This window comes from Saccopteryx leptura, chromosome 3, assembly GCF_036850995.1.
Source record: "Saccopteryx leptura isolate mSacLep1 chromosome 3, mSacLep1_pri_phased_curated, whole genome shotgun sequence".
Taxonomy (NCBI): Eukaryota; Metazoa; Chordata; class Mammalia; order Chiroptera; family Emballonuridae; genus Saccopteryx; species Saccopteryx leptura.
This window is the reverse complement of record NC_089505.1, coordinates 16,564,238-16,578,103: the sequence shown is the minus strand read 5'-3', so window position 1 is coordinate 16,578,103 and position 13,866 is coordinate 16,564,238. Positions and strand designations below refer to the sequence as shown.

Below are 13,866 nucleotides of genomic sequence, written 5' to 3'. Positions count from 1 at the left end.
GCCCAGGTGATATTAATGTGTGTTGGGAGCAGGCGGTGGGCAGGCAGGATCCTTGTAGCCTGGGGCTTGGTTTTAGGATTAAGCCTTTCCCACCCTTTTTGATGTGGGGTGGTACAATCCCATCATGCCTCAGAGAAGTGACTTTGTATTAGAGACTTCCCTATTTTGTATATTGGGTTAAAGGTTTTGATTTCTACACTATAAAATGGGGGCAGAATGGGAGCTTGCTCTCTTGGTTCCTGAGATTAGCATTAGAGAGCAGAGCAGAGAGGAGAGCAGAGAAAGGCCACGTGGAGGAGGCATGGAGAAGCAGCCAAGATGGCGGAGTGTTGAGTGAGAAGCCAGTTAGTGCAGAGTTTGTGCAGGGAGAAGGAAGGAGATGGGGAACAGAGGTGAATAAGTCTGGTGAGCTAGAAACCTTTGATTCTAGGAAACTCGGATAAGTCAGTAGCTTTGTGAGCACTGAATGTGAGTGGGTTTTGGAGCCCAGTGTGTGTTTTTACTTGCCCGCCGGGTGCAAGCTAGGATTAAAGATGATGGCCCACCAGTTTTTGGCTCCATTGTTTCTTTACCGACGTCCGAATCCAATGCGAACCGGCATGGGCCAGGCGGCTGTGATGGTGGCCCTGGCTACTGGCTTTACAGATATGGTTATCATTAAGTTTCAGTAAAAAGCGCAATAAGTTCTCAGGGTAAAAGCGGCCAAGGAAGTCTGAGAGACCACGAGGCTGTGCCTGCAGCTCTGCTTGTTGTCAGCTCGGGCACAGCCCCTTGCTGTGCAACACGAACACTTGGTCTGCACCCTGAACCTTCCACCCAGCTCCCACCTCACAGAACGCCAGAGAGGGGAGTGCCTTCCTGTCTACATCCACAGCTGCCCCAGCGGTCTCGGTGCGGCGGCCCGGATGGTGTCCTCGGACAGGGTACAGATCTCCTTGTGGACATCTTCGATGCTTTTGGTGTGAATTCTGTTTTTACGCTCTTTTTTAAAAAATGACTCATTGTGCTGTGAATACTTGCAGAACACACCCTAGAATAGTGCTTGCTGGAAGGGTTTTAACAAGTCCGTTCTCATCCACCTAGGCGTGAGCGAGGCTTTCGGAAACACCCTGATGTGATAGGTATCCCCATACCTGGCTGCTCCTTATTAATTATTCCTCAGCGTGGGCTCCACAAGAATGTTGACAGCACGTCTCAATGCTTCTTCTACAGGCACAAGGACTCCTGCTAGAAGTCTGGAAGATGCTGAGTCTTATGTGAGTGTCCTGACATCTCCAGTCCTGGCTTGGGGGGAAAGGGATGGGGAGGTATTGAAGGGAAGGACCCCGTCCAGGCTTCAAGCCAGTGGGTGCCTGTCTAGCTCCTCTGCAGGTGGGTCATGCTGTGGCAGAGCTGGACGGGCCCCGGGAGGTCAGACAGCTGGGGACCCGTCCTGAGGCACAGCACCAGTACTGTCCAGACCTGGACACCTCTCGTGTGAAGTCCAGGCTTAGAGGATAAAAAGCCTTTCCTTCAGTATGACAGTGACAGCAATAAGGTCAAACCATTGGGTCCCCTGGGAGAGGAGGCAAAGGCCACCAGAGCATGGACAGAATTACCCCAAACACTGGGAGAGATGGGGCGAAAGCTGAGGATGATCCTGCCTGACATCAAACTGGAGAACAAGACAGCCTCTCAATGTGCAGACACCCTGACCTATGGGAGATGGCGGGGCTCTGAGAGGCACGGTGATGTCCCTCTGTGTGGATTACAGGTCATCCCACCCTGCGGGCCCAGCTGTGCTGTCAAAGAGGGGTAGATGATTCACTGTGGCATCCTGGGAGGACCCAGGTTCAAAATTCCGAGGTCGCCCGCTTCAGTGCGGGCTCATCCAGCTTGAGAAGGCTCACCAGCTTGAGCCCAAGGTTGCCGGCTTGAGCAAGGGGTCAATCGCTCTGCTATAGCCCCGGTCAAGGCACATATGAGAAAGCAGTCAGTGAACAACTAAGGTGCCGCAACGAAGAACTGATGCTTCTCATCTCTCTCCCTTCTTCTCTGTCCCTATCTGTCCCTCTCTCTGTCACACACACACACACACACACACACACACACACACACACACACACACACACACAAAGAAATGCCAAAGATGACACAATAGGAAGGTATCAAGAACACGCAGCACTCTATTCCAAGGTGCTAATTCTCCCTGTGATTGAAGTTGGGCGACTCCTTTCAAAGTGGAGTTTTCCTTATCAGGTTGACAGGTCCTGTTTCCTAGGGTAAGCTAAGCTTGCGAAAACTGTGTTGGAGGATTGTGGATGGTGTATGTTTGGTTTCCTTGACAGTAAGGCGTTTCCCCTAAGTGCTGACCAACCTAGGTTTACATTTCTGACCCGGGGCTGGACGCTGGGCCACCAATGTTTTGTGAATCCTGAGATAATGAATTAACTTTACCATAAGTTTGATAAATTTTGATTATTAAAGTTTGATGAAATTGATTAGCATAACTGATTAATTTTATCAAAATGTTTTTATATCTTCAATATGTTTATCAAGTGAACTATTTTCATTATGCTAATAGTAGCTTAACATTTTCTTAAAAACCACTGAACTCCTACCTAAAGTAAAAGAGACATGGCAATATTTTTTGTTGTTACCTTTTCTCTCCTCTTCTAATGAGATTTGGGTACATTTTAGTATCTTGTTTAATTACCAGCTAAAAAACGTATAGTTTCTTTGGTTGATACATATGATTAAATTGTATTTTCCACTCTTCTCCATTACCTTACTGCACTGTGCATCTTGGCCAGATCTCTTTCCACTGTGTTACTCTGTGACATCTGTGTGCATGTTCTGCATAATAGTTTCTAACAATAGGGCTACTTGCAAACCAGTCTTTTTTCAAATATATGTGTTCCATCACGAATGAAAAAACAAACTTAATAGAGGTTATGAAAATGCAATTTTACCTTAATAAAGGCAAGGAGAGTATGTCTATTTTTAAGAGTGAGGTTGCAGTGCACACCCTCTGCTGCCCCTTCCCTGTGCTACTAATGGCGACCTGGGAGCTACACAGAGCCAGTGTCCCCAGCACGAGCACGGGAGAACTGACTTAACCAGCCCTCTGCTAGTGTAGGCAAGGCTGTTTCTAGCTATTGCTTTAGCAGAAAAAATCCTGCAACAAAAACATTTTGAGCATATTTGTAGAATAAATTTCTAGAGATAGAACTGCTGGCAAAATGAGTGCTTCTTTAACTTCACTAGTTTCAAAAACTTTGCAGTTGACCAAATACTAAACAATGTGAGTCCTCAGCTTGGCAGCATATGAAAGTTCTTTATTTTACTTTTATTTTATTTTTTGTATACAAAGTGTTTTATTTATTTAATTAATTCGGTATTTATTTGTTTCTTTGACAGAATTTCTGGAATGACATTAGTCAAAAAAATTAACTAAGCCTGACCAGCTGGTGGCGCAGTGGATAGAGCGTCGGACTGGGATGTGAAGACTCAGGTTCGAGGCCCCAAGGTCGCCAGCTTGAGCGCAGGCTCATTGGGTTTGAGGAAGGCTCACCAGCTTGGACCCAAGGTCACTGGCTCAAGCAAGGGGTCACTCAGTTTGCTGTAGCCCCCAGTCAAGGCACATATAAGAAATCAGTCAATGAACAACTAAGGAACTGCAATGAAGAATTGATTTTCTCTCATCTCTCTCCTTTTCTGTCTATCTGTCCCTATCTGTCCCTCTCTCTGACTTTCTCTGTCTCTGCCACACACACACACACACAAAAAAACTAAGACAAATTTGGGGGACCTACATAATAGTTAAAACTGATATAAAGAGAAACATTCTAATGAATGGTGAGGTTGCCCAAGCATGGAAGCACTTTGGCATGTGACGTGTTGCACTCCTAGCCTCTGTGACACGGGGAGGTCTGTACATACTGTGTAAGTTCATTGTAAGTCAGTCAGTGTTTGTGCGGCGCTCGGAGCAGGTCCTAGAGACCTAGCACCAAACTTATAAAGTTTATTTGTTTCTTGAATTTGAAATAGAAATGAGTGGAAGTGTTCAAGCACATGCTGGCCTGGCCTCAGCACAGGTAGAGGCAGCCTGTCAGGACATCCCAGCTCCCTCCCATCCCACCTCTCCCAGCTGATCCCAGGGAGGGAGGGAGGGAAGGAACGCAGTGTCCACAGCGCTGCTGGCAGCTGACGGGGGTCACTGCCCGGCGCACCTGGAAGCCAAGACTAAGGCACCAGCTTCTGAGAACAGAAAGGAGCTCCATTGGTGCATCAATTAGCAAGAAGACAGGAGGCAAGGCTTCTCTCCGTGCTCTTGATCCAGGATTTGAGTTGAACTTTTAAAAGGGTAGCAGTGGAGGGTTTACGAGTGTGACTTGGGACTGGTGCTTCACAAGTGCTCTTGCTAAATGGTGTGACCAAGGTTTAATTTCTGTTTCTGGGTCCTGCTGGAAACAGGCTAAGACTGGGCTGTGCAGTTATGTTTGTACCTCATCATGTCGGCACCTAAATAACTGGACCTGCTGGGCCTGACCAGGAGGTGGCACAGCGAATAGAGCGTTGGCCTGGGATGCTGAGGACCCAGGTTTGAAACAACAAGGTCCTCAGCTTGAGTGTGGGCTCACCTGCTTGACTGTGGGGTTGCTGGCTTGAGCGTGGCCTCATAGACATGACCCCATGGTTGCTGGCTTGAAGCCCGTGGTCACTCGCTTAAGCCCAAGGTCACTGGCTTGCACAAGGAGTCACTTGCGCTGCTGGAGCCCCCTAGTCAAGGTACATATGAGAAAGCAATCAATGAACAGCTAAGGTGCTGCAATAAAGAATTGATGCTTCTCATCTCTCTCTCTTCCTGTCTCTCTCACGCTAGACAAACAAACAAACAAACAAACAAACCGTGGACCTGCTGGGCCACAAGACCAAGCTGGACTCATCAGGCTCTATCTTCCGTGACTGACAGTCGCTGGTCTAATTTCTGTGCCTTGGTGCAAGTGAGGGGAGGTAAACTCCGGCTCTGCAGCTGGAGGGCAGGAAACTCTAGACTCTGAGAGAAGCGTGGATCCTGTGTGCGGATAGAGGTGGAAATTGCAGACCACCTGGTCCCGGAGGGGAGAAGTAGCAATGGACAGACCAGCTGCCCTGGGCGCTGAGGGTTCTGTGCCATTGGGACCAGGCCCTGCTCAAGGCCCAGCTGCCCTTCCTGCCTCACTGTGAGACATCTCACCTGCTTAGGCACAGTGGCCCTTGCGGGTTTGGGCTGAGGGAGGTGAGTATGGAGTAAACACGGCAACATGGATCGCAACATGGGAAGAACAGGGAGGGAAAGGAGAGGGCTTGGTGGAGGGAGGTGGAGAGAGAGGAGCTCACATGACTTCCAACAGCCCTGCTCACTCCAAAGGGTTTTGAGGAGACGAGCACACTCTCTTTTCTGTCCGTTTTCTGTAGTAAAAAACTGTTTTCTGGAATTTGCAGACTGCAGCCTGGTTAGAAAGTGTCTCCAGTGTTTTCACAAGGCAGGTGAATGAGTCGGTCTGTACAGGGTGGGGTGAGCATATTGAGCATAAATCCACTGGGGACCCTGTGCTATTTTTGCCATTTCAGCTCAGCAAGAATGGTGCAAGGATCTCTCACTTCATGTCTTTTCCATCTAATGGTTCTGGTACAAGCCTGCGTGACATGGGCCGGTGAGTGTGCTGGAGACCTGGCTGAGGGGGAAGAGGTGAATGTGCTCTAAATGCGGCAAGTGGGTGGGAGCCTGTCCAGTTGCTCTTAAGGGTCCGTGAGGGTGTGGCTCAGCTGGGCTGACTGCCCCGGATGTTACCTATAGCCAGGTCACAGGGGACCCCAGCCTAAGGCATGCCACCTGCTACTGTGCTCACCTGTGGCAGCTCCTCCTCTGCTGGGTACCACCTCTTTCAAGAAGACTTTCCTGAATACCCACGACACAGAGTGAATGGCATGTGTCTATGATGCCTTTCTGCCCTTTCTGTTCTAATTTCTGTCTATTCAACTTGATTTTAAGTCCCTGGAGGGCAGACACTGTCTTGTATTTTTGTAGTAACAAGTTGATAGATGTAACTTAAAAAATTTCATATAAATCTTCCTGGTAACAGTATGTACGCACAGGGGGTTCGTGGTGGCATCAGAGTATTTTACACCTCAGATAATTAAAGGAGACAGGAGTCAGGATGCAGAGATGGAGGGGCTGGGATGAGACCCTCCCTCAGCAGCCGGGCCCTTCAGACTGAGTCCCCAGGCCACAACTATGTTTTGTCCTCACAGATGCTCACTCTCTCTGCCTCAACCTCACTGTCCTATCACAGTCCGGACCTGGACAGCCTTGGTGTCAAGCTCAGGGCTCACTGGATGGAAATCCTTTCCTTCAGTATGACAGTGACTGCAACAAGGTCAGACCTCAGGGTTTCCTAGGAGAGAAGGTAAAGGCCACCAGAGCATGGACGGAAGTGCCTCAAATGCTGGGAGAGATGGGCCAAGAGCTCAGGATGATCCTGCCTGACATCAAACTGGAGACCAGGACCAGGGGTAAGTGAGGGATGGGGGTGTGGGGTGCAGAGTGAGCAGGAGGGGAAAGGAGCAGGCACAAGGGGGAGGGGCTTTGTGGAGGGAACTGAGCCCTCGTCCAACCTCAGAGACACGGTCGACCTGATGGCCAGAAAGGGCAATCATGCAGGGAGAAAAACAGACACGTAAATATCAAAGACACCCCAACCTATGGGCGATGGTGGGGCTCTCAGAGGCAGGGTGACATCCCTGTGTGTGGATTGCAGGTCCTCTGACCCTGCAGGCCAAGCTGTGCTGTCAGCAGGAGGCAGGACAATACACTGGTGCATCCTGGGAGTTCAGCTTCAATGGACAGCCAGCCCTCCTCTTAGATACGATGCATAAGAAGTGGACAGTCATTGATCCTGCAGCCAGTGGGACCAAGGAGGACTGGGAGAAGAACAAGGAACTGGCAGAGTATTTCAGGAAGACCTCGATGGGAGACTGCAATCACTGGCTGGGGGAGTTCTTAGAGCTCATGGAGAAAGTGCGGGAGCCCACAGGTACTGAGCAGGGTGCGGAGCTGTGGTAGTTCTCTGTGAGGGGCTAGTGCCTTCCCTGTGTGTGTGTGTATGTGTGTGAGTGTGTGTGTGTGTGTGTATGGGTGTGTGCGTGTGTGTGATGGAAAATCTGACGGATGGATCCGCTGGCTGATTTTTCCGGGGACTTCCTGTCAGTGTCATTTATCGGATCCCCCGCCCCGCCCTCCTTTCCCACCGCACCTCCCTCAGCGCAGGAACCTTTCTCCACTTAACCAACCACCCGGTCACCCTGGTCTATTGGATGGTCCCCAAATTTCTATGCATCATGGTGTCACCAAGTCTTCTTCCTCTGCTGTAGTTTTTTCTCAAGCAGCTCAAATGTCACCTCTTATGAAGTCTTCACCTCCTTCCCCGCACAGAATTAAGTACCCCTCTGGGTCCCCTAGCAGAGAAGGTAAATGCCACAAATGCATGCACGGAATTGCCCCAGACACAGGGAGAGAGGACACAAGAGCACAGGATGGACCTGTCTGACGTCAGTCTGGAGAAGAACAGGACCAGGGTTACGTCATCCTAGAAACTGCCCACAGTAAGCGTGTCAAGTTCTGTGATAATCAGAGACACTGTCACCCTCAGTGGAATATGAGCTCCAAGAGGACAGGGCACAGCCCCTGTTCACCTTTATACCCCAGGATGTGATGGAGAGGCTGTCACTTAACAAGCCAGTCAGTATGGGGTGAAAGGTGTTGTCTGGGGAAACAGATGCTGAGGGCGGTGTAATTTTCAGTTTAACAGGGCTTTTGCTTTTTTTCACTTTTTTGTACAATCTTAAATGTTTCAGATACCCCGCAGCCCTCAACCCCCTGGTCAGCTGGATTGATCACCTGTATCGTGATCGTCATCACCACCCTCATCGTTGCTGGTATTATCTGCTTCAGGCAAAACGTTAAGAGGAGATCAGGCACCATGAAGGGTGAGCAGCAGGCCGGCTTCTGGCTCTGGGGCAGGACGTAGTCTGGTAGGGACTTGGGAGAGGAGAGCCACGGTCCCCCCTGCAGCCCCCCGCCCCTCATCCATCTCTCCACAGAAAGGGTGCGCTTTCTCAGTTCGGAGCCTCACTCCACAGCAGGGCTGGGGCCACTCTGCTTCTGCGCAGAGGCGGGTACAGGCAGCACCACAGGGCCCTGAGGGGAGGGGCACGCCAGGTGCTGCCCTGTGGGGCGGGGCTGAGAGCTGGAAGGCGCGGGGTGGGTGCTGTCTTGTCCTGGTTAACCCAGGGCTCCCCCAGACCTGTGATGAAAACATTCTTTGTTCTCTGAGGATAGCATGACTGACCTCAATAAGTTTCCTTTGTCATAACAGCTATTCCATCATCTGATGCTTCTTCTCCGGACCATGACATGGTGGCAGAATTAAATGGAAACTTGATGACAGAAATTGACATTGATGACAATGATGCAAGTCTGGCTGTGAATCTAACATATTATCCTCTACGCAGAAATGGCTTACCCAGAAACCCATGAAGTGTCATTTTCAGAACATTTCACTGCAGGGTGTCTGCCATGCCTCCTCAGGGAACTGACAACGTCTAGCCTTGGTCATTTTGAAGATTCTGCAAAAAAAAAAATAATAATAAGGATTTATGTACCTGTGACACCTTTTAAATTTGTCACCTTTGGCATTGCTTTTGCTGATGGGACAGAAGAAGGAGAAGGGTAACAAAAGCCAAAGATGGGAAATGGCTGCTTGAATGCAGGGTCGCTGGCTTGAGCATAGGACCATAGCCATGACCCCATGGTTGCTGACATGAACCCATAGGTCGCTGGCTTGAGCATAGGACCATAGCCATGACCCCATGGTTGCTGACATGAACCCATAGGTCGCTGGCTTGAGCAAGGGGTCACTCACTCTGCCGTAATCCCCCAATCAAGGCACCTATGAGAAATCAATCAATGAATAACTAAGGCGCCACAACAAAGAATTGATGCTTCTTATCTTTCTCCCTCCCTGCCTGTCTGTCTCTATCTGTCCATCTCTCTGCTTCTCTCTTTCTCTGTCAAAAACAAAAAAAAGGTAATCCAACTAATGTTAAAGTTTTCAAATTCTTTGTATCACTGACATGTAAGCCCTACCCCTTTGGTCAAGTTGGCTGTGTACACAAACATCTGGCATCAGGCGCTTTTTTATTTTGTTTTTGTTAAGCAGGCGGGTCGGGTATGGTGCTCAGTAAATGAGCTGCTGGTCCATTTGTAGATATGATACAAATGCTGTGAGAAAAGGGGCAACAGCTATGTCAGCGAAACACAAGTGAGAACGCGAGTTCAGGGGCAGCAGGAGTTTCAGGCTAGAAGAGAGCAGGACAACAGCAACCCAGTATTTTCACAGAAGTCAGTCATTCAAAGGGCATCAGCCTTCACCAGACATCAAGTGTCCGCCTCTGTTATGACTCATGCATGATCATTAGCCTTTAAAAGACATAAACATTAAAAAAAAATGCAGGCCCACCCAATACATTAATAAGGAAAAGAGTATACACCATTAAATGCTGATCTTCAATTGCTAAAATTAAATGAGCTCCATTCTAGAATTTCTGATGCTGGAAGGAAGCTGTTCTTAGTCTGATCATTGATGACCAATCAAGTGCTTATCTCCACACAATTTTATGTAAGTCACAAAGAACAGGGAGATGTCAGGACCTGTTGGATTAAAAGTGGACTGTCCTCTGAGCTGAAGAGATGAAGGCACAGCACCCTGACAGTCTCCTCTGTCCTGCACACTCGGATGTCCAGCTGGGGAGGCTCTGAGGCTGACACTCCTTCTAGGGAATGACATGACCAGTGCAAATAGTGGAGAGGGGAGTGGGGAAGGGGAGGAGAGAGGGCAGATGGGAAACAGCTTATACAAGAGGATTCCCTGTGTTTATGCAAAGAAACAAGTTGTGGTTTACCCCCAGGTCCAAGTGCATGCTCTAGGGCAGGGGTCCCTAAACTACGGCCCGCGGGCCACATGCGGCCCTCTGAGGCCATTTATCCGGCCCCCGCCGCACTTCCGGAAGGGGCACCTCTTTCATTGGTGGTCAGTGAGAGGAGCATAGTTCCCATTGAAATACTGGTCAGTTTGTTGATTTAAATTTACTTGTTCTTTATTTTAAATATTATATTTGTTCCTGTTTTGTTTTTTTACTTTAAAATAAGATATATGCAGTGTGTATAGGGATTTGTTGATAATTTTTTTTATAGTCCAGCCCTCCAACGGTCTGAGGGACAGTGAACTGGCCCCTTGTGTAAAAAGTTTGGGGACCCCTGCTCTAGGGGGAGCTGTCAAGCAGACAGACAGGTGACAGAGAGATGGACATTCTCTCTGAGAATTCAGTGAGTGCAACAGGGGTCCCTTACACATCCTTCCTATCCCGTTCACTCCCTGACACCGTCCCCACTGTAGGAGCCCTCCACCAACACCCTGTGCCCAGCGGCCTTGACCCACTGGCTGGCTGGCCCTGACCCACTGGCTGGCTCACACCATCGTGCCTCCTGGTCCTGTGCATAAGGTCCTCTCTGCCTGGAGGTCGCTTTCCCACTTGCCAAGCAGACAGCCTGCAAAGCCCAACATGAACATTGCCTCCTGTCGGGCTTTGCCATCCTCTCTGGGATGCATGACTCACCCTCCCGGGGACCCTCATCGGAGCCCCTCTTCTGCAGTTTAATCCTTTATGTTAGACTCCTCCCCCTTTCTTCATGGTGTGGCGCCACATCCTGACTGAATCCAGATTGCTACCCTCACCTTGTCCCCCTGTGAGCCCTCTCACCATAGAGTTGAGCAAACTTGACTAAGCTCTCCTGCTTCATACAGTTATCATTTAAATAGGGCTAATTCTGAGTTAAAAGGAGTGCACACTGTCTCGGGCATGTGGGTTAAAACTCTGAGCCAAGATGTGGGATCTTCCTGATTAAGAGCTAGGTGGAGCGTTGAGCAGGGTTACTGAATTTTTGTGTAGAAGTGGGCATAGAAAATTCCAGCCTGATCCAGACTACCTTCTCTCTGCATCAGTGGCCACGTGCTGGGTGGCGAGAACCATAAAAAAGAGGTGGTGGTATTCAGACTTTGGGGGGATGGCTGCTGTACTGACTGTTTGGTGGGAGGAGACCCCCTTGCCAAGGGCTGGGAGGAGGCCTCCAGGTAGGAGGAGGCGAGTCTAACTGCTGAGGGGGCAGGGCTGTGGGGCCAGCAAGACAGGGCTCTGTCAGCAGTTTCAGACACAGAAAGAATTTGCCAGACCGGGCAGTAACGCAGTGGATAGAGCATTGAACTGGGATGCAGAGGACCCAGGTTCTAGACCCCGAGGTCACCAGCTGGAGCATGGGCTCATCTAGTTTGAGCAAGGCTCACCAGCTTGAGCCCAACGTCCCTGGCTTGAGCAAGGGGTCATTCAATCTGCTGTAGCCACCCCTCCCACCCACCCCCGTCAAGGCACATACGAAAGAGCAATTAGTGAAAATCTAAGGTGCTGCAACAAAGAATTGATGCTTCTCATCTCTCTCCCTTCCTGTCTGTCTGTCCTTCTCTGTCCCACTCTCTGTCTCTCTGTCTCTGTCACAAGAAAATAAGAAGAAACAAGAACGCACTGTTCTAGGTAGGTTGTTGGGAAACAGCTAATGGTTCCTGGCTCAGCCTTGGCCTTGGGGAAGAGCTCCTGGCAGCCAGCCTCCCTGGGAACCACCCTGAGGTGACCCTACGAGGGCTGTGAGGCTGAGGAAGAGGATAACTGGTCAGTGTTGGGGGGGGGGACAGAGGGACAAGGGGAAGAAGGCAGAAGGGAGTGTATGTGGGAGAGACAGAAATTTTTTAGTCACTGAGGGAGGGAGGGAGTGAGGAGAATGAGAGAGCACCAGGGAGAGAGGGTTGAGGTGGGGACGCCCTTTGTGTGTGAGAGCCTTGGGGAACTTTGTGTGTGTGTGTGTGTGTGTGTGTGTGTGTGTGTGTGTGTGTGTGTAGTTTCTGCCCGAATGCCCTGAAGCACGGGATGGGAGGCAGACGTGCAGTGCAGTGTGCAGAGGGGGGTGTGCGATGCACGTGGGGACCAGTGTGTGTGAGGCAGTGAGTGCAGGACTCGTGGGACAGGAATCTCTGGAGATTAGAGTGGGAGCAGGTGGGAAAGTTTTGTGTGGAGGAATCGGGTAGGGGTGAGGAGGCCTGCGTTGAAGGAGTGTGCACATCAGTAGTGTGAGGGAGCAGGACGTGTGCACAGACGGAGACCAGTGTGTCCATGGAGGGTGCAGAGTGAGCGCGGCAGGCGTGCGGCCCCGTGTCAGGGAGACCGTCCGTGTGGTGGGGGAGTGAGTGTGCAGGGGTGAGGGGTGAGGAGAGCTACTGCACAGCAGGGTTTAGTGGATGATTGGTCTGTGTGAGGAAGCCGTGGAGGCACACGGGGAACAGAGGGACATGCATGTTTGAAGGGTGTGGGGTACAGAGTACTGGGATGGAGAGTTGGGGTGACATGTGATGGGTGTGATGTGTGCAGTGTGAGGGGCCGCATGTGTCTGACTGTGGAGGTCTAAGTGTGGGAAGGAAGGTGCATATGGGAAGCATGGGGCCATTCTGGGTGACAATAGTGTGTCAGGTTGTAGCTAAAGAGATGCGAGTGGTGACCGACTCTTCCTGCCTGTCTGGACCTTGGTCAGAGACGGCCTAGAATTACATGGAACCACAAGTGGGGAGGAACACGCTCTTACTGTTCTATTTTCCAGCTTACTTTCAGGAACCCCAGCAGGAATGACTGACCCCCACAGGGGCCCAGGGGTGCCCAGGACTCTGCTGTGACTGAGACCCCACCCACGGGCAGGGCTGACCTGGTTGTCCCTCAGTTTCCCTGCGCCCCTTCCATCCTGCCCTCCCACCAAGGCCAGAGGACGTGCACCGTCTCCTGGCACAGGGGGACAGGGTCCCAAATGCCCACTGGAGACCGGGATGTGATGTGTCTTGTGAGAGGAGGGGGTGGAGAGGGGCTGGAGGGGGTGTAGTGTTAGGAAGTTGAGGGAGGGAAGTGACCAGGGGAGGAAGGGCAGGGGGAGGTGACAGTTGGGGGCTGTGGAAAGAGGGTGAGGGCACAGGACCTAGGCAGACTGGACAGGAGGGGCCTCCACCCCGCACTCTGCACCCAGCACTCTCTCCTCCGCCTCTCCAGACCCGGGTCCCCATTCTGCTTTTTCCTTCACTCCCCATTCTGAGTTCTTCCCAGAGCTCCGGCTCCAGGATCGCCTTCACTGCCCCCAGCCTAGGAGGAAAAAGCAGGAGCAGAGGACAGGGATGACCCAGACCGGGGAAAGGGGACAGCGAAGCCCTCAGACACTCACAGCCAAATTGTCCAGGTGGCTTCTGGGAGCAGCAGCAGCAAAGGCAGGAGAGCAGGATCTACCAGCCGAGCTCAGGGGCTTCTGCGGGGCCTGGAATGTTCTTCCTCCTACTTAGAACTGGGCCGCCTCCATCTGGAAACCACCGCAGGCAACTCCCGCGTGCCTGTGAAAGCCTCCTGCAATGGGTTCTTGGCCAAGAACCACCCTACACCTAGATACACATCATATTATCCTTCTACAGAATGCTTTATTTTCTTTTTTCAGCTAGGTTGCTAACAGCTAGAGCTCAGACAAGACTACACATTTTTCGGAAACCCCCTGCATTTGGCGCCGTTCTCTCCACATAGGTGATGCCTGTCCCAAATACTTGTTAAATCTGCTGTACTGCATCGTAGGACACTCCAAAAGACCTCAGTAGCTTTAATTGGCACCTCTTTGTCAGTACAGAACATCAGATGGTTAAATGGAGGCATCAGTGA

The 13,866-nt window shown here is 50.8% G+C and overlaps 1 protein-coding gene across 1 annotated transcript; it reads left to right on the top strand.

Moving 5' to 3' along the window:
* Positions 1 to 5,298: 5,298 nt before the first annotated feature.
* On the top strand, positions 5,299 to 8,225 carry RAET1E (retinoic acid early transcript 1E). Its single transcript, XM_066372538.1, has 5 exons — positions 5,299 to 5,678; positions 6,277 to 6,537; positions 6,783 to 7,058; positions 7,879 to 8,010; positions 8,125 to 8,225. The coding sequence occupies exons 1-5, from the start codon at positions 5,516 to 5,518 to the stop codon at positions 8,223 to 8,225; spliced, it is 933 nt and encodes a 310-aa protein (XP_066228635.1). The 5' UTR covers positions 5,299 to 5,515.
* The last annotated feature ends 5,641 nt before the right edge of the window (positions 8,226 to 13,866 follow it).